Raw genomic sequence first — 24,057 nt, 5'->3', positions numbered from 1 at the left:
CCTCTGTTTTTGTGGTTTCAAATCTAGGAAGCGATTAATTCTTATGGTAGAGAAAAGGAAGCCAGAACTGAAGCTGAGAAAGTTCGTGATGAGAAGTCAGCTGAGCTTGAGAAATTTCGGGATGAGAAATCAGTTGCTGAGAAGATGATTTAATGCTATATTCTGTATAAGATTGTTGTAAAATATTGGACTACTGAACTTTACCCCCCAGTTATACAAAATTATTGCCCTCTTGGATAAATTCTGCACTAAAAAGATGTTCATGTTTTCTGCTATTTGAATCCTACAGACTCTCTCCCTCATTAACTGTTCTTTTTGATAGTCGTCTTCTGTTTGATCTTGAAATAGTTAATGAGGCCCTTAAACGGCTTGAAACTGAGAAAGCTGCCATTGTTAAGAGCCTTAGCAATTTAAGAGGCCACTATAAGGCATTGCAGTATCAGTTGGTATCTCTTAAGTGATTACCTAGACACTGATATCTTACCTTATGCTTCTTAAAATGTCATAAGTGAACTTGTTGTGAAGAACCTATTGCATTTTACTGGTACTGTTACCATTAGCATTACCTTCCTGTTGTCAATGGTGGTGGCATCTTGACAGCCGCTCTTCCTTTAATGTTTGTTCCCTCTGTTCTCAAATTTTTTTTAATCTGTTTTTCAGGTTTCACAGGACGAGACTAAATAGCAAAATGAATAGGGCTTGAAAATTGAATCTGAGCTTCTTGGAATCCTAGTGCACCATTTCCCCATTCGTATATTTTCTGTAAGAAGTTCTTACTGCTAAGTATAAATACACTTTGATAAAAACTGCTAAGTATAAATACACATTTCCCCATTCACTCATTCTGCAGGTATAAATACACAGTTCTATGTACGTTGATAACAGGTTTTTACAGAGTTAATATACAATTCTATTCTTTCTTTCTTACCTTTCCTTTTCTCTCTATCCCTGGGTTCTGCTATCCTTGCATAAACTTCTTTTTTAATTTCTTTTCTTTTGTTTAATGATATATTTTCAACAGAATTAAATTAAATAACAAAAACATCTTATCACATGTTTGGACCAGCAATTTCTTTCTCTGCAAAGGTTAGGAGATATTATTGAGAATTAGTTTGATCATGTTACAGGATACTCGGGTGTTCTTTCAAATGAAAACTGATACAGTGGAGTTTCTGAGCAGAAGAGAAAAACACAAGGGTTTTTATAATTAATTCATATTCACACACTTCCAAAATTCATTATCATGTGATAGAAAGATTTCAAAAATGTATCTTACTACACAATGGTAATGGTGACATTTAATGATAAGGAAAGTTAAAGCTACTTATAGAGAGTGATAGATATATATACATGTATGTGTGTGGATGGTTACTATAAAATGTTAGTAAGGTCGCATCTCGACGTAATTGCCTGGAGGGTAATAGTTGCAGATGACATACGTCCAGTTATTGTCACATTTGGTTCTAGCACATCCAACACTTTCTGTGGTGTTCCAAACCACCTGAGTGTAATGCAAACACTCTTCCTTAACACACTCGTTGTTCTTCTCATCATAATAGGCCTTCTCTGCCACCCACATTTTCACCGAGTCCACACCACTCAAGTCACCAGAACCCTGCGCCAAGTTCTCCCCATAAGGCCCCATAGAGTGCTCAAAGTCGCAGTTTTTTTTCTTCGAGTCCACGTACTTCTGCCCATAGGCCACGAGAGTTTCATTCCATACCAGTGGTTTAACACCAACCTCTTTACGAGCTTTGTTGTGTTCATCAAGAAAATCTTTTGGGGAGCTTTGTGCGAAGCAAATGCTGCACATTGAGATAATGGTGAGGATGAACACCAGAGTTGATGTCTTCATTGTTTTTTATATTGAAACTTCGATCGAGCACAACTTATATATTATTGTAAGGGACGCAATGCATGGTGCAAAATAAACCATCACGTGTGGACGTAAACAACATTTTACGTGAATGCAGTGAGTATTTGAGAGAAATTTTTGCTTAACCCACACGTCGATCAAGCTTAGTTAATTAATGGTTTATATCAAACACAAATTTACCTCATGAACGTCGTAGTCATACACGTCATCTTTATACATGTCTTCAAATCACCAAAGTAAGATATAAATTACTTTTAGAGAATTTTAACATTTAATAAAACAACTTGAAAACTAATTAATATTATTAAGATTTCTGTTTTTGTTAAAAAAATGTCAAATTGATCATCTAAAATTTAGTCTTAATTTGATATTAATTTGTGAAAATTGATGCAATTTTGTCCAAAATTTTAAAACATTGACATAATTTTTCAATTTTTTGAAACGGGTTAAAAAAATTTCATCAAAATTGATATTAAAATTATATTAATTATATCAATAAAACAAATCATTTAGTTTTGAAACAGTTAACTTTTGCACCAATAAAAACGTAACTCATTTATTTTTATAGTTCGTAATTAAACTTTCATTTATTTCGATTTTATTTTCCTCTGTTTTTAATTTTTATTTTGTAAGTTTCATTCCTTCAACTATAACACTATAAATTTTGGACCAGCAATTTCTTTCTCTGCAAAAATTAGGAGATATTATTGAGAATAAGAATTAGATTGATCATGTTACATGATATTTGGGTATTCTTTCTAATGAAAACTGATATAATAGAGTTTCAAAGAAGAAGAAATTTTTTTTTGTCTATTTGACCCAACAAATGCACTAGAAAATATGGTTTAATATGATCTATTTAGCATTAGTGTCTAAATAATTTAACATAGATATTTGTTAATTGGATTAATGTCAATTTTTATTTCTATTTTCGTTAACTTTGTTAACTGTGGAATTCATCAAGGGATTAGTGTACTCTTAACTTTTGTAATTGATATTAAATTTGTTTTTTTTTTCATGATGTTGTCTAAATCGTTAATGACAAATGAAATAGTGTGTCACATGTCAATTCGTATTTTTTTAAATTTTTTTATTAATTTTAAAAAATGTTTTTTTTAGATTTTTCTTAATTTTAAAAAGTTTGTCCACGTGTTAAGTTAAGGGTATTGCTCCCTCCACCACCACCCTATACTTCCTCCACCTCCCCACATTATTTTAAATACAATTATATCCTTAAGTTAAAAAGATTTTTACTTTTACCCTATTTTAAATAATTTGAAACCCTAATTTTACTTTTTCAGCACCCACCCACGAAACTCTCTTCCCCTTTCCCCATTTTCGTTTCACCTCCCCAGCTTCCGCACTTCCATTCCTTTTTCTTCCCAGTTTTTTTTTTGTTTGAAAGCTTCCATTGCCGCCGTGGTATGAAGGAGCGTCGCCGCCGTGGTGTGGAGGAACATCGAGGAACGTCTAGAGCATCAACCAGCGCGAGGAAGTATACATCAACGGAGGTGACATCAACGGATGTTCCCTAATAAAATAAACTCTAAAATAAAAAACGTAACGGGAGGTGACATTCTTCAACGGATGTCCCCTAATTTTTTTGTTAATTTTGTTCAATTTAGTCTTATTTTTCGTTATTTTTGTTCACCTGAGTCTCAATTTTTATTAATTTTGTCAAATGAAGTTTCAATTTTAAATTTAGAACATTTTATTATTTTAAAATTAGATGAAAAATCATTTATTGTTTTTAAAATTAATTTTTTTTCTTTATTTTTAAAATAAGAAGGAGAATTTTCATTATTTTTAAAATTAGAAGGGAAATTATTTATTATTTTTTAAAATTAGAAAAATAAAATATTCATTATTTTTAAAATTAGAAAGAAAATTCTTCATTATTTTAAAATTATAAGGAAAATTATTTATTATTTTTATAATTAGAAGGAAAATTCTTCATTATTTTAAGGTTAGAAGGAAATTTCCTTATCATTTTTAAAATTAGAAGGAAATTTCTTCATTATTTTTAAAATTATAAGAAATTTTTTTCATTACTTTTAAAATTAGAAGGAAAATTCTAATTTGTTTTTGAAATTACAAGCAAAAGTCTAATTTATTTTTAAAATTAGAAGAAAAATACTTCATTATTTTTAAAGCAACTCTAACTCTATTTTTACATGTAGAAAAAAATCAAACATAAATGTAATAATTATATTTCAATAATATAGTTAAAATACTATTGCAAATTGGACTTTCAATAGTGGTTAAAATAAGTTTGTAACGATTCAATCATTCCATCATAGTTGTTTCAATCATCTTTAAAAGTTTAAATAAAATGACAATGATTGTGATAATCATCAAATGTAAAATAACGACGGTTAATGATAATCGTCGTTCAAAGCAAGAAAAAACATAAAAAATTTATTCGAGGAACAACAGTTATTTTAGACAACAGTCATTGAAAGTAGAAACAAGAATAATTATTTTAAACAACTGTCGTTAAAAGTTTGTGTTTATTCTTTTGAATTTCAAGTTTTTTTAAACCCACAATTCCTACATAAAATTTTATAATTCATTTTACAACCATTTAGGACCATGGTTTAACATATTATAAAAGAAAGCCTAATAAAAATAATCTAAACAAAAGCTTAATAAAATAAATTATTTGTCTATTATCCTAAATTGTTATATATGTTAACAAAATGATTAGACTATGTTTTATAAATACAAGTTATTGCATATAAACTTCGAGTCATATAATGGTCTCAAGTTCAAACATAGTAGAACTAGGAAAACTTGTGGGAGTAATATATGACTGTAGTGAAAGCTCCAAAAAGGACAATAAGTGACAACACATAAATTCGGCTAATAAATGTTACCATTGCTTCAAACACTAACACTCTATACACATACAAATGCTTCAAGAAAAGTATAAGATATTTGAAATTATATTACAATTTTATGAAAAAAGCAATAAAAATCAAGTATGGAAAAAGGAGTAAGTCAATCCAATTTTGAAATGATGAACATGAAGTCCATGCTTGGAATAACTCCTGTAAATGGGAGGGATATTTAATTTACAAAACAATAAATAACAAATAACAAATGTTGGATGTAATCAATAGCATCCTTAATAATCGAAAAATTCACAAACATGAAGCATGCCTCATTTTCTTCTCTCTTATGTTCACACTCAACACTCCCAATTACCCAATTCAAAGTTATAAATGCGCACACCAAATAAACAATAAGTTAATAAGTTATTGACCAAACCTAACCTTACCTTACTAATGCTAGGAACCATGGATCTAACTGCGAACAGCCTTTCATTGAGCTTCTTCCTCCTATTCCTCTCTAAAACAATGTTCTTAGATGCGGCAGATGAAGCACCACCATCGGTGAAACTGGAATCGTAGTACCTTGATAAAGCCTGATAAAATATAATATGTTTGGGGTAGGTGATCTTCCCCTATGTATTACATCATTTGCGAATATTTTGAAGAAAAAAAGTGTCTGACATCTTATAAGATTGGGCAATGTTGTGTGTAATTGTAACATTAATTTTACTTTTACTTATTCTATTGTTTTTTATTTTTTAAATCATCGTTTTATTTTTTTTCTAGATAAAGTTAAGATTTCACAAAAACTCCATCTAGAAAACGAACTTGATCTCAACCATTATTTTTAGTTCTTTAGCTTCACACTTTTTTATTTAATATTCGGTTTTTTTAAACATCTAAAAGAATATTTTTCTTAAAAAAGTTGACTTACATATAATAACCTGTTTCTTATTTATTTGAATTAATTATACATGTATCACCCTTGTTAAATTTAAATGGTTTTCTTATTTTTAAAATTTTATTTGAATTGAAATATGATAATGTTGTGCAAAGAAATTGCATAAATTTGAGCTTCATAAAAGATTTGTGATTCGATAGATTGAGCATTTGTAATCAGTCTGATCAGAGGTTTATCCTGTCGAAAGAAAACGATTTCTTAGTTATAAAAAAAAAGATGTTCTTTTAATTAATAAACATTTAGAAAAAATAATCTAAGTTTGGAACATTAGGCAGCAAAAACTTTGATTGATGAAAAAAGAATTGACAGACAACAATAGCAGCTTCCTCGGGAGCCGCAATCCATGGAGTTCGGAGTCAATTTTTAGGTTCCCATGTACATATAAATATAAGCATTATTTTAACCTTATTCTTATTCACCCTAAACCAATAACTTAATAGTTTATCTTCTATCCTCCATCTTTATCTGACCTTCCATCTGTTCATGGAAAATTCCCATCAACCATGCAACAGGTTCTTTCCACGACAAATGCCAATTCATGTTATAATTTTGTAGTTTTTTTGCAAAAACATTCATCAGAACAAATCATTAACTTTACTAAAGAGATGGCGTTATATATATATATTGTTTGATTTTTCTGATGGCTATACCATTTTTAATATATTTAAAAGGATGGATTGGGAGAAGCTTGGATACGATGTGATTCCAACTGATTACATGTACATGATGAAATCCAATAAAGATGGGATCTTTTCAAACGGAGCTCTGGCACCTTTTGGAAACGTTCAGATTGAACCACATTCTTCTGTGTTAAATTACGGACAGGTGAGAAATTGGTTTCTCAGTTATAGTATAAGTATAGATATATAATGCGTGTATGAAAAATAGGGATTATTTGAGGGAATGAAAGCATACAGAAGAGCAGACGGTGGAGTGCAGTTATTCAGACCAGAACAAAATGCCCTACGCATGCAGAGGGGCGCAGAGAGGTTGCTAATGGCGGCACCTTCCGTTGAACAGTACATTGAAGCTGTCAAACAAGTTGTTGCCGCAAATAAGAGTTGGGTATGCACTGCCAAATTTCTACATCACATATTAGGGTTTTTCTTCCTTTTTATTCATGATCTTTTGCTGCAGGTTCCTCCTTACGGAAAAGGAGCATTGTATATTAGGCCTTTGCTATTTGGAAGTGGATCCGTTATGGGTATTGCACCTGCACCACAATGCACCTTCCTCATTTACACTAACCCAATTTGCAACGTTTACAAGGTCAGTCATCAGTTTTCAACTAAACTTCTGCGTAGATTTTTATATACATTTTCATTCATTTTTACTTTATATATATTTTTGTGCTGTGATATCTTCTCACAGGGACGAACTTCACCACTGAACTTGTTGATTGACGATAGAATTCCTCGTGCGTTTCCTGGTGGGACTGGAGGAGTGAAGAACATAGGCAACTATTCACCTGTAAGATCAAATATACTATAATATAAAACTTTGTTAGCATTTTAACCAAATAATTGTGATATAAACGCAGGTTTTCGAAGTGACGAAAGAAGCAAAAGCCAAAGGATTTTCTGATGTTCTGTTCCTTGATGCAATGGAACGTAAATACGTGGAGGAGGTGTCTTCGTGCAACGCTTTCATGGTCAAGGTAATGTTTTCTTACTTTGCCAATTTCATAGTTTTCCTTTAACTTATACATATGCCTGTTAATCTACATCTCTAGGGTAATGTGATTACAACTTCACCTACTCTCGGAACCATTCTTCCTGGAATCACAAGGAACAGTATCATGGAACTTGCTCGTGATTTCGGTTTCCAGGTGATTCACTCCTAATGACGATGAAAACACATGCATAAAGCATAATTTGTTGTATAAGGAACGATATTATATATTTTCTGATGTTAATTTTGCCTAGGTGGAGGAACGCAAATTTTGGGTTGATGAACTGCTTGAAGCTGATGAGGTTTTCTGTACTGGAACTGCTGTTGGGATCTCTGAGGTTGGCAGTGTAACCTACAAGGATCAAAGGTAAATAGAATAAAAAGTCTTGTTCCGTTATTTAGCTTTGCAATATCACTAGTTCACTTCTGTTACTACCAACATAATAACACTGTCGAACAAAATATTGGGTTGTCAGGGTGGACTTCAAAACAGGAACAAATACTGTCACCCAGAAATTGTATGATTTCATTACGGGAATCCAAACAGGTGTTTTGGAGGATCAGAAAGGATGGGTGGTCAAGATTGACTGAAATATTAATCACTGATATCATATACTAATGTGCTACATGAAATATATATATATATATATATATATATATATATATATATATATATCATACATGTATTGACTATATATTTAATAAAGATATTGGTTGGATTGGGGTGAAATCATTGTGCAGTATTTGAGATATATTTATTGGAGCAAATTCGGAACAAAATATCCAGTGAAAGATTTTTGTTGAAGAAAAATGATGATGACAAATTTATTACTGGAAAAGGAAGTTTACATGGCGGGCAAAACCGCCATGATGATGGTTAAAAATATCTTTAACCATTAAAAATCCTTCTAACACTTAGTAACAATATAAAATAGATATGAAAAATAAGATTTTGATACCCATTGTTTTAAGTATGACTATTGGATAACTTATTATAATAGTTTAATAGAATGAATATTTAAACTAATAAAATAACTTTTAAATTATAATATTATAATAAGTTGTTAAGTAGGTGAAATTAGAATATCAATACTCGACAGATAATTAATGAGTATGTGAATGAATAGTGTCGACCTTTCATTGCTTGCAAACTTTAAATTATTTATTGTTTATTTATTTTAATAAACACTTAACTTACAATTTTAGAGATATATTAATTTTCTAAACCTATAAATTAATTTTTACATTATTTTTCAAAACCTGTAATTATAAACTTAAAATCATTTATTATTTATTTATTTTAATAAACACACAAACAAACATACATAGATACAAATTTAAAACTAATTTAAGCAAAATAGAACATTCTTTTTTTCAATTTGTAACGATAAAAAAGAGACTTGGAGGAGGGAGAAATATTAAACTTTGTCTATTTAAAAAGATGAAAAAAATATTTTTTATTTATAATTTATAATTTAATATATTAATATATTTAAACAAAGATTATTAATAACTCGTCAAATATTTTAAAAATACTTTAAAACATTATTTTTATGACAATAATTTTCAACTCAATATTAGTATAAGAAAGTTTGGCATAGTCAATCAATAAAAAAAAAATCGTTTTGTGTGTGATAATTATCTGGTTCTTTATTTTCTGGTTTCATAAAATACATTTATAAAGATAATATGAAATTTATAAAATCACGTATTTTTCTGATTAATGTTGATATCTAGAAGTCTTTTGCTCACGGTTGCTTCTTCTTAGTATGAGGGGTTTTACTTTCTCTATATATCAGTCTTCAAAAATTCATGAGAATAGGTTGAAAAGAACATTTCTTACATTATTTCTAGTTCTTTAAGTGTTTCTTGATATCTTAAATTTAGGATAAATTTCATTAACATTTTCTACAGAGTGAATTTTAGATTCAACTTAATATTAATGTAAAATAGACTTAACAAAGTCAAATTTATACTCTTCTATGTATACTATATATAATTTATTCATATTTTCGATTTATATCACAAAACATATTTTTCTTAGCTTTAAATTAACTAAATAATTAAATAATAGCAGTTGTGAATAACGACGAGTGCATAAAACAGAAAAAGTCAAAATCACGCTTTAATTAATCAAATCAACTAGCGAGATACTCGTGTCCTAAACTATTCCATGTGAGACATGTTTGTAGAAAGAATAAATTACTAACAGAGTGAATATGAATTCATAACAACCCTTTTTTAACACTGTTTTGACAACGCATTACTTTTGGATTGGACGAGTTTGAATTTTTATTTTTTTTTAAAACGTGGAGTTTAAATTAAGTAGGGTTTGTTTTAATTAAGCTTCCAAAAATACTCTTGTTCTGTTTCATTCGAAATCAACGTGGTGTGTTTTTGTCGTCGTTGTCCGTGGCTTTCATTTGGCGTGCTCTTCATTTCGCGTACTCGGTATTGGTTCTCTATCTTTCCCTCCATTTTCGTGAAGGTGGTTTTTTTCGTGGAGGTTGTAGTGCAAAATGGCAACGTCCCGTGAGCATGGTCCATCGACCAAGGTAATTGCTTTATGCTTCCATTTCCTTCGATGTGTTTTCGGTTTGGGTTTGGGTTTGGGATTGTGTTGTTTTGGTTATTGGGTTTTGTTGTTTTGCTTATTTTGTTTTGGTTGATGCAGTTGACCGTTCGTCACTCATTTTCGACAAAGTATATATGTACTTTGAACGAACGCTTGACAGACGACCATCAGTCACTGATTGCGAAGACTTCATTTGGGTGGTTTTTAGATTTGGGTGTTAATGTTAAACTAGGTAGGAGTGAATTATTGGTTAAGTGGGACGATTCTAGTAGTGTGTTTTTAGTTGGAAATAAAGTTGTGAATATCAATGAAAATGATTTTTATTTAGGATTGGGGTTGAGTACAGATGGTGAAAATATTAACTTAAAGGACAAAATGGGAAGTAGTACATGTGTGAAATACATAAGTAAAGGAACAAAAGATTTGAATTTGATATACAAATTTTTAATGCGAAAACACAAGAAAATGATACCTTGTTCTCATTTTTGTAGCCTTTACATATTGGTAGGGATATGTGAGATTTTATTTCCAAAATGTAGCGGAAGAGTGTTTCCCGTAATGTTTAAAATTGTTGACAATTTAAGTGGTTTGAGTAGTTATTATTGGGGTAGTCTAGTTTATCATTTTTTGTTACGTAGTTTGTGCAAAGCTTCAGAAGCCTTGAAGAAAGGGAAAGGTACAACAAACATTTACGTGGATGGTTGTGTTTACATGTTGTAGGTAATTATTAATTATTGATTTAAAATGTAAATTGTTTGTTTATTGTAGGGTGCATTTTGCTTTTTACTAAAAGTTATGATTTATTTTTTTTAGGTATGGTTTTTTGAGCATTTCATTCCACCCAAAGGTCCAATTGAAAAATTTCCGAGAATATTGCATTGGATGAATATAAATGTGGGAGACAACTTCGTAAAACGGGCTATGGAGACGGGTGTGGTATGTGGTTTGTAATCTGAGTTTTTGATGTTTTGGTATATTGACAAAACTTGTATAGTCTAATATATATGGTTAAATTTCAGGTTCTTGATGATGTTTACGTTGGTGCTTCAAGCAAGGATAAGAAGGAATACAGACCTACACACAAAAAAAAAGGATGCCCAACCAACACCAAAAAAGATACAAAAAAGATACAAAAAAGAAAACGAAGAGAAAGTTTTATGCGTGCCTTAGAGGACCAAGAATTTGTAATTGAAGAACTTAAAAGGAGGGTTGCTGGTCTGGAGGCACAGTTGGCTGAAGAGAAGGCAAGAAGAAAAAATAAAGATCACGGTGGAGAAAGTGCACCTCGTACAGAACCATCGATGAACATTGGTTTTGTATCCCCTAGTGGCATTGACACAAACCAACCACCTTTGAAGACGTATGTTAGGTTGGATCACGAAGGCGTTACAAGGGCAGAGCACTTAGGACTCCATACACTGGAACTATAATGCTTAGAATTAAAAATGAGTGATATGTGTATTGAGTTGATTAAAGGAAAGTAAATGAACATTGTACATAGATGAACAAAACACTGTGTAATGTATCCTATTTAATTGAATAATATAAAATATGAATATTTGGTTACGTTACATATTGTTATTTTGAATTGCATTCTTATTTCCTTCAAATTTGTCATTGTGATTTCAGCTTTTCTTTGGAATGTTAATGAAAAATTGGGCGTATTGTGATGGATGAATGAAACTTTGTTTGTGAAATGTTGAAGTTAGCAGAAGTTGTGGTTAAAAAAACACTGTGGAAATCGTTTACGTGTTACTTTCTGACATAAGTCCAGTGATGTTAAGTTGATTGTGGTGTTTAAGTGTGAATAGATGGTGGGAAGTGATGTTTGGTGACCCCAAGATGGGGGAAATTATCAGTGTATGTAAGTTAACCAAGTTGGGCAAGTGTTGAGTTCTGGTCCTGAAAAAGCACTGTGGTAATCGTTTACAAGGGCCTGGTAAACGATTACGCGAGAAAATTTTGTGTTTTGTATAGAAAGTTCAACTGAAGGAGTCAACTATGATGACCTGGGTGAGTAGTGCCTAAATTTGTTAGTTTAAGACACATATCCAGTGCTACTGAGTTAATCTTTGGTGTTTTAGAGGCAGTAGATGGTACGAAGTGATGTTTGCTGACCCCATGACGTGGGGAAATAATCATTGCTTGTAAGGGCACCAAGTTGGGCAACTGTTGAGTTGTGGTCCTAAAAAGGCACTATGGTAATTGTTTATAGGGGCCTGGTAAACGATTACGCGAGAGAACTCTGTGTTTTGTACAGAAAGTTCAACTGAAGGAGTCAGCTGTGGTCACTTGGGTGACCAATTCCTAAATTTTTCAGTTTAAGACACAAGTCCAGTGCTACTGAGTTAATCTTTGGTGTTTTAGTGGCAGTAAATGGTGGGAAGTGATGTTTGTTGACCCCATTACGTAGGGAAACAATCATTGCTTGTAAGGGCACCAAGTTGGGCAAGTGTTGAGTTGTGGTCTTGGAAAAGCACTGTGGTAATTAGTTACAGGTGCCTGGTAAACAATTACGCGAGTGAAATCTTGGTTTTGTATAGAAAATCCAACTGAAGGAGTTAGTTGTGGTAACCTGGGTGACCAGTGCCAAAATTTGTCATTTAAAGACACAAGTCCAGTGCTCCTGAGTTAATTTTTTGTGTTTTAGTGGTTGTAGATGGTGTGAAGTGATGTTTGGTGACCCCATGATGTAGGGAAACAATCATTACTTGTAAGGGCACCAAGTTGGGCAAGTGTTGAGTTGTGGTCCTGAAAAAGCACTCTGGTAATCGTTTACAGGGGTCTGATAAACGATTACGCGAGAGAATTCTGTTTTTTGTACAGAAAGTTCAACTAAAGGAGTCTGTTTTGGTGACCTGGGTGACCAATGCCAAAATTTGTCAGTTTAAAACACAAGTCCAGTGTTACTGAGTTAATCTTTGGTGTTTTAGTGGCAGTAGATGGTGGGAAGTGATGTTTGCTGACCCCATGACGTGGGGAGACAATCATTGCTTGTAAGGGCATCAAGTTGGGCAAGTGTTTTGTGTTCTGGGCCTGAAAAAACACTGTGGTAATCGTTTACAGGTGCCTGGTAAACGATTACGCGAGAGAAATCTTGGTTTTGTACAGAAAGTTCAACCGAAGGAGTCAACTGTGGTAACCTGGGTGACCAGTGCCAAAATTATCAGTTAAAGACACAAGTCCAATGCTATTGAGTTAATATTTGGTTTTTTAGTGGCTGTATATGGTTGGAAGTGATGTTTGGTGACCCCATGATGTGGGGAAACAATCATTGCGTGTAAGGGCACCAAGTTGGGCAAGTGTTGAGTTGTGGTCCTGAAAAAGCACTCTGGTAATCGTTTACAAGGGCCTGGTAAACTATTACGCGAGAGAATTGTTTGTTTTGTACAGAAAGTTCAACTGAAGGAGTCAGCTGTGGTCACCTGGGTGACCAATGCCTAAATTTTTCAGTTTAAGACACAAGTCCAATGCTACTGAGTTGATCTTTGGTGTTTTAGTGGCAATAGATGGTGGGAAGTGATGTTTGCTGACCTCATGACGTGGGGAAACAATCATTGCTTGTAAGGGCACCAAGTTCGGCAAGTGTTGAGTTGTGGTCCTGAAAAAGCACTGTGGTAATCGTTTACAGGGGCCTGGTAAACGATTACGAGAGAAAATTGTGTTTTGTAAAGAAAGTTTAACTGAAGGAGTCAGCTGTGGTCACCTAGGTGAGAAGTGCCTAAATTTGTCAGTTTATGACACAAGTCTAGTGCTATTGAGTTAATCTTTGGTGTTTTAGTGGCAGTAGATGGTGGGAAGAAATGATGAAGTTGAGGAAAGTTTAACACAGAGGTGCAGTGGTTTTGAATGTAATTAATGACTTCGTTAGCTAACTTTAAAAAATAAACCATGCCAACATATAAGTATCAAACATTTCATTAACATCAACAAAATTCAGCATAAGATAACATTTATAACAATTAACGTAGTCAATGTACACAAGATTATGAAGTCTAGGTTTTAAATATTACAGTTATGCATGAAATACTTATAGTCCTGATAATATAATATTACAGTTATCCATAATTAACTATTGCTTGTTTGGTTCTTTGTATGTTGATGGTTGGTCAGATGGAGGGACAAATTTGCAGAGGATGTCATCCACATTGAGTTTCTTCTCTATCCACATAGGTAGTCGAATGTCAGGTTTCAGGGTCTCCATGACCAACTCAATTGTTGGAGGACAAATATCAACTGGAAAAACCTTCACTACGTTGCGATGCACGATATTTAGGTAGTAGTTTTTTCGAAATGTAGTGAAGGGGTGCACCTAAATCAACATACCAAATTAATTAAAACAACACCAATCACAGTGAAATAAAATTAATTATAATTTAAGTAGTGAATGGATGGGTTACAAGATTGAGTAACATAACGGAACCAACTCCGATATTGTCTCCAAATTGAGGATCTTGAAAAACTTTCTTGTGCAAAGAAGTCTTCATTATGGCTGTTGGGTCCTGATGACATTTAATCATGAGTTAGTTAACCATAACAACTACTATAGTGGATTCAAAGAAATAATACCTTGATAGTCAACTGCATATCTCCCAAACCATTTGGCTTGCACTCTTTCAATATGCAAGCAACAAATGGAAAGACCTCTGCTGATTTTGCCTCATCCAGGGAATTGACGTTCTCGAATTTTCCATCAGTTACGAGACCTTCAATGAACAATAACATATCAAAAGAGAAAACATATCGTCAACGTAATCATGTTGTTAGAAAACAATATGAGTAAAAATGTACCGTGGTGTTCAATAAACATTTGTGCCTATTTCCAAGCATTGGAGTTGAAATCTCGTTCATAAGTTGCCTGAGCAACATCACGAGCAAATTCTTGAGTTGATTTCGGTTGTTCTGTTTCTGTCCTATTGAGGAAAGTCGCTTGAACATTACCTGATGGATCAGGTATAAGCGATGCGAACCATCGCATTTTTTCAAGAATGATTAAAGGACATCATCATCATAAACAAGGTCTTCCCATGCATCCATGATATCCTAAAATTATTTGTCACAATTTCAATAGCACGTTAAGGACAGAAGAAGAACGTGAACATTACATAACTACATACCAATTGAAATAATCGTAAACGACTTACAAGTATACTCAACAAATTCATTGCATCACAATGGGTTTGTCCCACGTATTTAAAGACATGTGGATGAACATATTATATTTATATAATAATTTGTAGTTAAAAATAATAATTAATTTAATACTTTTTCCATTCCATACATCAGTGAATGAGGAAATCTTGGTTGATTAACGTACCTCAAACTTTTTGGCAAATCTCTTAACTTATTAGAATCAACTTGCATTAATTGTGGGAAAATCTCTGAGGGGATACGAAATCTATAAAAGTGAAATGCATTAAATGTGGGTTATGAGAGAGACAAACTTTTTGCTGAGAACATTTATTGCCTGGTTCGTAAATCGAACCAAATCAATGCAGTTTGAGAAGGAAAATTTTGTTCTTTCAAACTTAAACCCAGCTACACCAACCTCCAAGTACTTATTTTTTTCTCCATTGAAAGTGCATTTTCTCAAATCTGCTTTTGGTGTTCATTAAAGACAAGGTCTACTCCCATCTTCCGCAGTTTGGTCAGCACGATATTACCTTCATTTAAGGGGGAAGTAAATGTGTTCAGAGGAGGTTGGTTAGGAGCACTTCACCTTCATTAAAGGATACAACCATTCCTACAGTGTAGGTATGAATGTACTATGTTATTTTTTTTTCATAAGGCATTAAAGTGCTTACATTGGTAAGTTTCATGAATGAATTTTATTTTTGTTATTTTATTTATTTATGAAACCCATTTACGTCTGAAGTTTTGAATGTGAAAAATATAAATTGGCCATTAATATTTATGCTCATAGCCATTTCATAAGGAATTTAGTATGTGGTGGTCGATGTTTATGAATAGTCAATTCTGTTATTTGTAATACATGAATGATCCCAAAAAAAATTTATTTTCAACTCGTTTCAGGCTTCGAAAACGTGGTTGTGATGTCCAACAACACAATTAATGTCGATGAAGTGGCTGAGTTTAATGACAATATTGATGACCATAATGACAGCTTATACAACTTGGAGCCAACATTGCATATGTGTTTTTAAACAATGGTTGAAGCAAAAAACTTTTACACAAACTACGCCATTAGATGTGGCTTTGTTGTGCGCACTAGAACTTCTAAAAAAGATAAAAACAACAATGTCTACTACTTGAGATTAGTTTGCTCAAGGGAAGGGAAATATGTGTCTTCCATCAAACCCGAGGTAAAAACACTTCCAAGTCAAACTAAGCAATGTTCTGCTGGGATAACCATTGCAAGGAAGGACGACAAGTGGTTTATAAGAACCGTTGTTCTAGAGCACAGCCATGATCTTTGCCCTAATAACTCAAAGCTATTTGCTGTCAATAGAAAATTAAGCATGCAAGCTAAACACACCTTGGAGGTGAACGATGATGCTAGAGTTAGGATAAATAAGAGTTTCCTTAGCATCGTCACCGGTGCAGGTGGCTTTGAAAACATGGAGTTCGTCGAGCGGGATGCGAGAAAATACATTGGGCAACCCAGAAGATCTTTATGTAAGGATGGTGATGGTTAGGCCTTCCTACGACACTTTTCTTCAATGAAAGGTATAAATAACGAGTTCTTCTATGACATTGCATTGGACGAAGGGAATAAAATTTGTAGTGTGTTTTGGGCTGATGCAAGAAGTCGAGCCGCATGTGAAGAATTTGGTGATGTGGTGTCCTTCGACACCACGTACTTAACAAATAAGTACGACATGCCATTTGCGCCTTTTGTGGGAGTTAACCATCATGGACACTCCATTTTACTTAGTTGTGGATTGCTCTTGTCGGAAGACACTGCCTCATTTGTATGGTTGTTCCAATGTTGGCTTAGATGCATGCGTAATAAGACCCCTGATGGGATTATTACTGACCAGTGTAGGGCAACGGCCAATGCTATTGAAGAAGTGTTTCCAAATACGAGGCACAAGTGGTGTTTATGGCACATCATGAAGTTGCCCGAAAAATTCCAAGCCTATAAAAACAATGTGGCTATCAAAAGTGAACTACACTCGCTTATTTATGATTGTGGTTATCCAACAGAATTTGAAAATGGTTGGGAAGAACTACTGGCCAAACATGGATTGGAGCAAAATGAATGGCTATGTAATTTGTATCAAGAGAGACATAAATGGGTTCCTTGTTACTTGAGGAATTATTTCTGGATAGCCATGCCAACAACTCAAAGAAGTGAGGGAATGAATGCTTTTTTTGATGGATTTATTAATTCTAGTACCACACTTCAACAATTTGTGGTTCAATACGACAATGTCTTAAGGGTTAAGGCCCAAAAAGAAATACAAGCTGACTTCTCCTCCCTGAACACCAGGTTGCATGTGGGTCTCAGTCACCGATTGAGAGACAATTTCAAATGGAGTACACATGAAAAGTTTGAGGAGGTCCAAACAGAGTTTTGGTCAAGGATGAATTGTTTCATCAAAGACACCGTAAAGGACGACTTATTCAACTCTTACACTATAAAAGAGGAACAAATGTGGGAGGGTAATCGTTTACCAGATAAACTTTATAAAGTGCAATTTGATCCAGTCACCAAGAATACCACATGTTCTTGCAAATTATTTGAGTTTAGACGCATCATTTGTCGGCATTCGCTATTGGTATTCGGTCAGGAAGATGTTTACAGTGTTCCCTCTAAATACGTTCTACGGCGGTGGAGCAAAAATATCCGTAGAAGACACACACTCATTACAGCAGCGTATAGTAATTGCAGTCATGAACCTACGATGCAAAGATACCAAATTTTGTGCAAACGATTCTATGAAATTGCTGAGGTTGCCTGTGAGTCGGAACTTGCTTCTACTCAATTGGAAAAAGAACTTCATTTTCTTGGTAAAAAGTTTGGGTTCAGTTCATCCATGACAAATAACATCATTAGTGATGGAGGTGAACTAAGATATGATATTGGTGCAAGTAGTTCAATACCCGATACTGCAATTGGAATTGTTGATGTCGTTGTTCACAGTCCTGTAGCTATTAAGCGAAAAGGACGACCGCGCACAAATAGGTTGAAGTCAACCATTGAGAAAAGAACCGAAAAAAAGGAATTCAATTTCAGCTAGAAACACTTCAACACCATCCGGACAACAATCTGTGAGTAATTCATGAGGTTGTTTAATATAAAAATTACTTTAATTTCTTAAAATTTGTTCTAAATACATATTTTGTTGATTCAGAAGAGAAGGGCAGCTGATGTTCTACAAACTGATGAGCTTGTTCAGTTTCAATCCCAGTCTTACGAACTATCACAACAAACCGAAATGCCTCCTTCTGGATTTATGTCTTTGTTGTCAGCTGTACATAACAATTTCGATAACAACATTATTTGATATATATTACTTCATTACTGTTCTTCTATGTATTTCATATGTATATTAAATTAAGAATGTTCGGTGAATGAGGTGTAACTGATGACTGTTTGAAATGCAATTTTTGGGACCAAAAACCAGTCTTGTAATCGATTACAAATAAGATGTAATCGATTACACATGCATGGTCAGTCCACATAACTACCCACCACATAAATATTTCGCCCACGTGCCCCACTTTATTAATCATGTACTTAACTAACCATTGAGGACGTTGGTCAAATACCTTTCCAACATTATTTTGTCTTTGAAAACCCTAAAAAACAGCAATGGCTAATCGTGCAAGCAAGAAACAAAAGACATCTTCTTCCGTGGTGGACGTCGTCGCCGCTGCAGTCCAACACCATCCCCACCATCATCCCCTCCAACGCCTAACAATGATCTCTTCTCGTCGAATGAACAATATGAGAAATTTGCACTACATTTTTTCAATCGTGAAATATTGGAAAGCAAATATCTGGAAGACAGTTACTTCGAAGGAAGAAACTTTCAATTCTATGACATATTGGCCGACGCTGGGCTCACTGAGTTTGTATATTTAAGAAGACATTACTACCCAGAATTAGTCAGAGTGTTCTACAACAACATGTCCATTTCGGATACCGGGGTTATTCGAAGCGAAGTAAAAGTTGTCAAAATCAGAGTAAGCCCTAATTTTTTGCATGAACTGACAACCCTCCCAACTGATGGTGTTCGTTACAAAGGAGGTGTTGTCGATGAGTGGAAAGAGCAATACGATTTTGTAACTGCAAGGAAACTCATGTGTAGAGATGATGCAGACATACAATGCAGAATACTGGCGGGACAAATGAATGTTCAACCAAGGATACTTCATTACGTTCTGACTCGAGTATTAATTCCTCGTGCAACCAATATTGGTCAGACATCCGAAGAGGATATTATGCTGCTATGGGCTCTTTTCAATTCCATACACATTAACTGGGGACATCTTATTAGATATAGGATGAAAAGAGCATTAAAGGACAAAGTGAAATTGCCATATCCTCATTTGATACCATCTTCATCGAACACTTTCAAGTGGCTACTAACACTGATCCTATTACAGATATTAAGTTCAAGCAAAAAATGGGTTATGAAGTTGTAGCCTCATTTGGTTATGTGCAAAATGATGATGGAGAATGGGTTCCCAAAGACAACACCCCCCTCAAAAAACAACGTCAAGACCGACAACATGAGGATAATGAACAAGGCAGTTCTTCTACAACACTACATGATATCATCAACCGCATAAAACAACTTCAGACCTTCGTTGGTACAACATTTGATGCCTTGGAAACGCGATTTGGAAACATAGACATGGTCATGGCTTCAAGGTTTGACGTGTTGCAATCGCGAGTTGGGAACATTGAAGAACAACTGCAGCACATGCAAACCGACTTTCATACCGAACCTCATACTTAGGAATGCTTGTTTAGGCTTTATTTTGTTCATTACAAACAACCATGTATTACAGTTCCTACTTTCGTAATTTAATGTTTTTAATTAATGAAGGGCTTTACTGTGTTCGTACTTCCTTCATTTTCGTCATTTAATATGTCATGCTTTATTTATCATAAATATCAAGTTACATAACCATATAAACCCAAAGATTAACTCAATATCATTGGACTTGTGTCTTAAACTGACAAATTTAGGCACTGCTCACCCAGGTCATCACAACTGACTCCTTCAGTTGAACTTTCTGTACAAAACACATAATTCTCTTGCGTAATCGTTTACCAGGCCCCTGCAAACAATTACCACAGTGCTTTTTCAGGACCACAACTCAACACTTGCCCAACTTGGTGCCCTTACAAGCAATGATTGTTTCCCCACATCATGGGGTCACCAAACATCACTTCCAACCATCTACAACCACTAAAACACCAAAGATTAACTCAGTAGCACTGTACTTGTGTCTTAAACTGACAAATTTAGGCACTGCTCACCCATGTCACCACAACTGACTCCTTCAGTTGAACTTTCTGTACAAAACACAAAATTCTCTCGCGTAATTGTTTACCAAGTACTTGTAAACGATTACCACAATGTTTTTTCAGGCCCAAAACTCAACACTTGCCCAACTTGGTGCCCTTATAAGCAATGATTGTTTCCCCACATCATGGGGTCAGCAAACATCACTTCACATCATCTATTGCCACTAAAACACAAAGATTAACTCACTAGCACTGGACTTGTGTCTTAAACTGACAAATTTAGGCACTACTCACCCAGGTCACCACAGTTGACTCCTTCAGGTGAAATTTCTGTGGAAAACACATAATTCACTCGTGTAATCGTTTACCAGGTACCTGTAAACGATTACCACAATCTTTTTATTTCCTGCACACCTCTCACCACTTCCCCTAACTACCTCATTTTAAAAACAATGATCCGTGCAACCCTCATGTGGTCACCACACTTGACTTCCCAAGCTCTAATGACAGTTAAACACTGTAATGAACTCTAGAGCACCAAATTTATGTTTCAAAGCAACCACTTCTAATCGATCACTTCTACGTTTTTGTGGTCCACAAATCGACAAGTTAAATTCACTTCTTAAACCATTGCCTTCATTTTAGATACTTATTAATATTCATCGTTCGTTTTTTATCATAACACCCTTATTCATCATAACACACACAATGTAACAAAAATTAAATTGCAGATAAAGTAATCATCCAACCTATATAAACATTGTGCGTTATGATCTGTACATATATAAACATTGTCAAATTACAATTTGTACATATATAAACATTGTGCGTTACAATCAAAATTTGTACATATAAGCAATCCTACAACATTCCATATTCCGCTAGCGCTTCCATTCTTCTGATGTTGTCGTTGTCGAGGATTCACTCACATACATATTTCTTTCTAATCCCAAGCAAGTCCTCCTGAAACAAACATTTTGCATGTTACAATTTAACACAATCATCAATTTTAACAAACACTCAAAATGGTACTTACATTCGTATATTGAGGCATGCTTTTCCCGTTGTAGTTTTCCTCTCCATCCCAAATTTCCATTGCTTTCAACATTATTACTCCACAATCATGTCTGAAAAAATACAACCACAACTTATACCACTTGTCACAGCGTACATTCATAACAACACCAAATATTTCAAGACTACAATTCATACAACTTACAAGTTTGGTTGGGATGGGATATTTGCTTGTTTAACACACAAAGGGCAATACTAACTTCTGGTCTATTAAACAAGATGCAAAAAAATCGTTGCATATTTTCAGCCTACCAATTAACAAATACAATAACATGTTAAACAATATAGGGTTATATTACAATAAGCAATCTATTCTTCAATTAAAATTGTGGAATCTTACAACAGCTGTGTCAATCCTTTTCCGGTCTCTGATCCCCCTACCCAACGAGTCAATCACAAATATCTCTAATGTACTAAGTTTCACTGAATAGCACCACCAATGATCATCATGGATAAATGGCATAAACAACTACAAACAAAGAAAACCATATCTCAACACATGAACAACAAAAACAGGGCAAACAACGCAGATTAAAGGTAACTCAAAAAGTCAGCGGTGGCAATGTCTCCAAGTCCAAAATGATCAGAACGCAAATAAGTGTTGTAATTATGAACAGTAAAAACATGACGATTTTGTGGACGTCTCCTATAATCAGTAAGAATATGGTGTTGTAGACAATTTGAAATTCATCAATCCAAAATCAATTACACAAAATTTCTACAATCAAATATGTGATATATTAAATTTTATTTACCGCGTATAATGGACTAAAATGAATTCTCTTAACAACACCGGACAACCTTTTTTCAAAGTACATAAAGATTGTACAAGCAAATAACACCACCTACACGATCAAAATTTATCAAATTATTAACATAACCACGAACATTAAACACAAAGCAATCTCACATAATACTTACCATGTTATCAACGTATTTAATTGGCGCTAAAGTGTAAAATGAAGTGGTGCTCAAGGTCTGCCCAATTATTTCACATACAACCCTAAACAAATAAATATTATTCAATGAGAAACAATAAAGTTTCACCAACAACAAATACAATTCACAACAATTACCTATATACAGTGGTGTCTCTTACGCTGACTGCATTGTACAATTGCTCAACATCAACAGTACTGGTTGGATCACCAACAAAGCTGCGTAATAGGGGGATCAGCAATGGTACCACCTCCTATTCATCATCATCACCATCATCATCAATTTCAATACAAACACTTTGATGATGACTTCCTGAAACTATCTCATATTCATGCGCAGTTTTATCGTCCCCTCCTACTTCATTAAATGCACCTACAGGGTCTTCAGCTGCTTCGTCAACACCTTCTTCTTCAAATCTAGAATAACGTCCACCTGCAGGTTCTTCATCACCTCCAACTTCAGGTGCTTCATCAACTCCACCACCAACTTCTTCATCGGTACTACATGCGCCTTCTTCATTCAAGATTGGAGTTTGACAAATTTCAAATAACTCCCTCGTAAGAACTCCAATCTTGGCATTTAATGCTATGATATCTAGGTTGTTTTTCCTAATTCTCTCCTAGGCACATGCTTCCCATGTGCCGTCATTAGAGCTTTAATCATCATCATCAACCCTGGATCGTTCAGCCAACGATCCTTCACCCATCCCTCCGTCATCCATGTGGAAAGCAGCACAGATTTCGGGCAAATGCCGATCTTGCTTTCTTACAAACCACTCTAGATTTAACTACACCAAACACACACAACAAAATTTGTCAAATACAACAATCAATATTTACAAAAAACATATAACAAAGGTTGAAAGACTTACATCTCTGGTCTGAAAGATATGTTCAATTTTTTGGGTCCTTGAATTATACGAGAACCATCGCAATATGCGCGGGAACATCCTGTGAGAAGCATGACCATGCAAAGAAAGTCTTTCAACCGCTCAAGCCTACAATATCAAAATATTATTTAATGACACTTGTTTTACAATGTTCTCCATTCCATTAACATAAAAAACTAAAAATCAAGTTACCTGCAAAACTGCCACATTTCCCCTAAGACTGAGTGACTGTGCGATACCTCCTCTCATAATTTTCTTCATACATTTATTTAAATTATGTACAATATGTTTATGTACACCGGTGCACCAATCGTATAGACACAAACTGTCTAAGTCATCTAACACTGCACAAGGCATGTTACAAACATGCCTTGACTTCCTAGGAAAATAAAAAGCAACCAAACAAACTAATATATATAACCTACATACTACATCAACCTCAATGTTTTTATCATTCACAATCACATTAAACATGTCCGTCAAATCCTTCAAAGTGGTGGTTTTTGAATTAAACATTTCAGCAACCAATCCAACTACTGATTCATCAAAGGGAATCTCTAAACCACCTATTTCTAAACATGTGGTCATGAACACATCAATAATAGAAAATGACACCAATTGTTGACTAACTCTAAAACTATTGTCATGTCTGACCCACCTGCACACCATCACCTTCAATAATTTCAAATTGACCTCCATAGGGCTTTCAATATTCAAACACCACCTAAATGGAGTCATCCTAATATGCTCTACATGACCCTTTCCTAGTAAGCGATTCATTTCAATAATGA

General features: G+C 34.1%; 3 protein-coding genes across 3 annotated transcripts; 2 read left to right on the top strand and 1 right to left on the bottom strand.

Moving 5' to 3' along the window:
- Positions 1–857: 857 nt before the first annotated feature.
- Positions 858–1,855, bottom strand: LOC108342111 (basic form of pathogenesis-related protein 1). Its single transcript, XM_017579820.2, has one exon. It carries the CDS (start codon positions 1,853–1,855, stop codon positions 1,382–1,384), a length of 474 nt encoding a protein of 157 aa, XP_017435309.1. The 3' UTR covers positions 858–1,381.
- A 4,249-nt stretch (positions 1,856–6,104) lies between these two features.
- On the top strand, positions 6,105–7,948 carry LOC108341559 (branched-chain amino acid aminotransferase 1, mitochondrial). Its single transcript, XM_017579231.2, has 9 exons — positions 6,105–6,183; positions 6,343–6,496; positions 6,560–6,736; positions 6,809–6,940; positions 7,043–7,141; positions 7,212–7,328; positions 7,404–7,499; positions 7,597–7,709; positions 7,819–7,948. The coding sequence occupies exons 1-9, from the start codon at positions 6,155–6,157 to the stop codon at positions 7,931–7,933; spliced, it is 1,032 nt and encodes a 343-aa protein (XP_017434720.2). The 5' UTR covers positions 6,105–6,154; the 3' UTR covers positions 7,934–7,948.
- An 8,136-nt stretch (positions 7,949–16,084) lies between these two features.
- On the top strand, positions 16,085–16,573 carry LOC108326429 (protein FAR-RED IMPAIRED RESPONSE 1-like). Its single transcript, XM_017559935.1, has one exon. The coding sequence runs from the start codon at positions 16,085–16,087 to the stop codon at positions 16,571–16,573; it is 489 nt and encodes a 162-aa protein (XP_017415424.1).
- The last annotated feature ends 7,484 nt before the right edge of the window (positions 16,574–24,057 follow it).

Source organism: Vigna angularis, chromosome 1, assembly GCF_016808095.1.
Source record: "Vigna angularis cultivar LongXiaoDou No.4 chromosome 1, ASM1680809v1, whole genome shotgun sequence".
Lineage (NCBI taxonomy): Eukaryota > Viridiplantae > Streptophyta > Magnoliopsida > Fabales > Fabaceae > Vigna > Vigna angularis.
The sequence above is the reverse complement of the archived record's forward strand: the minus strand, read 5'-3'. Positions and strand labels throughout refer to the sequence as shown.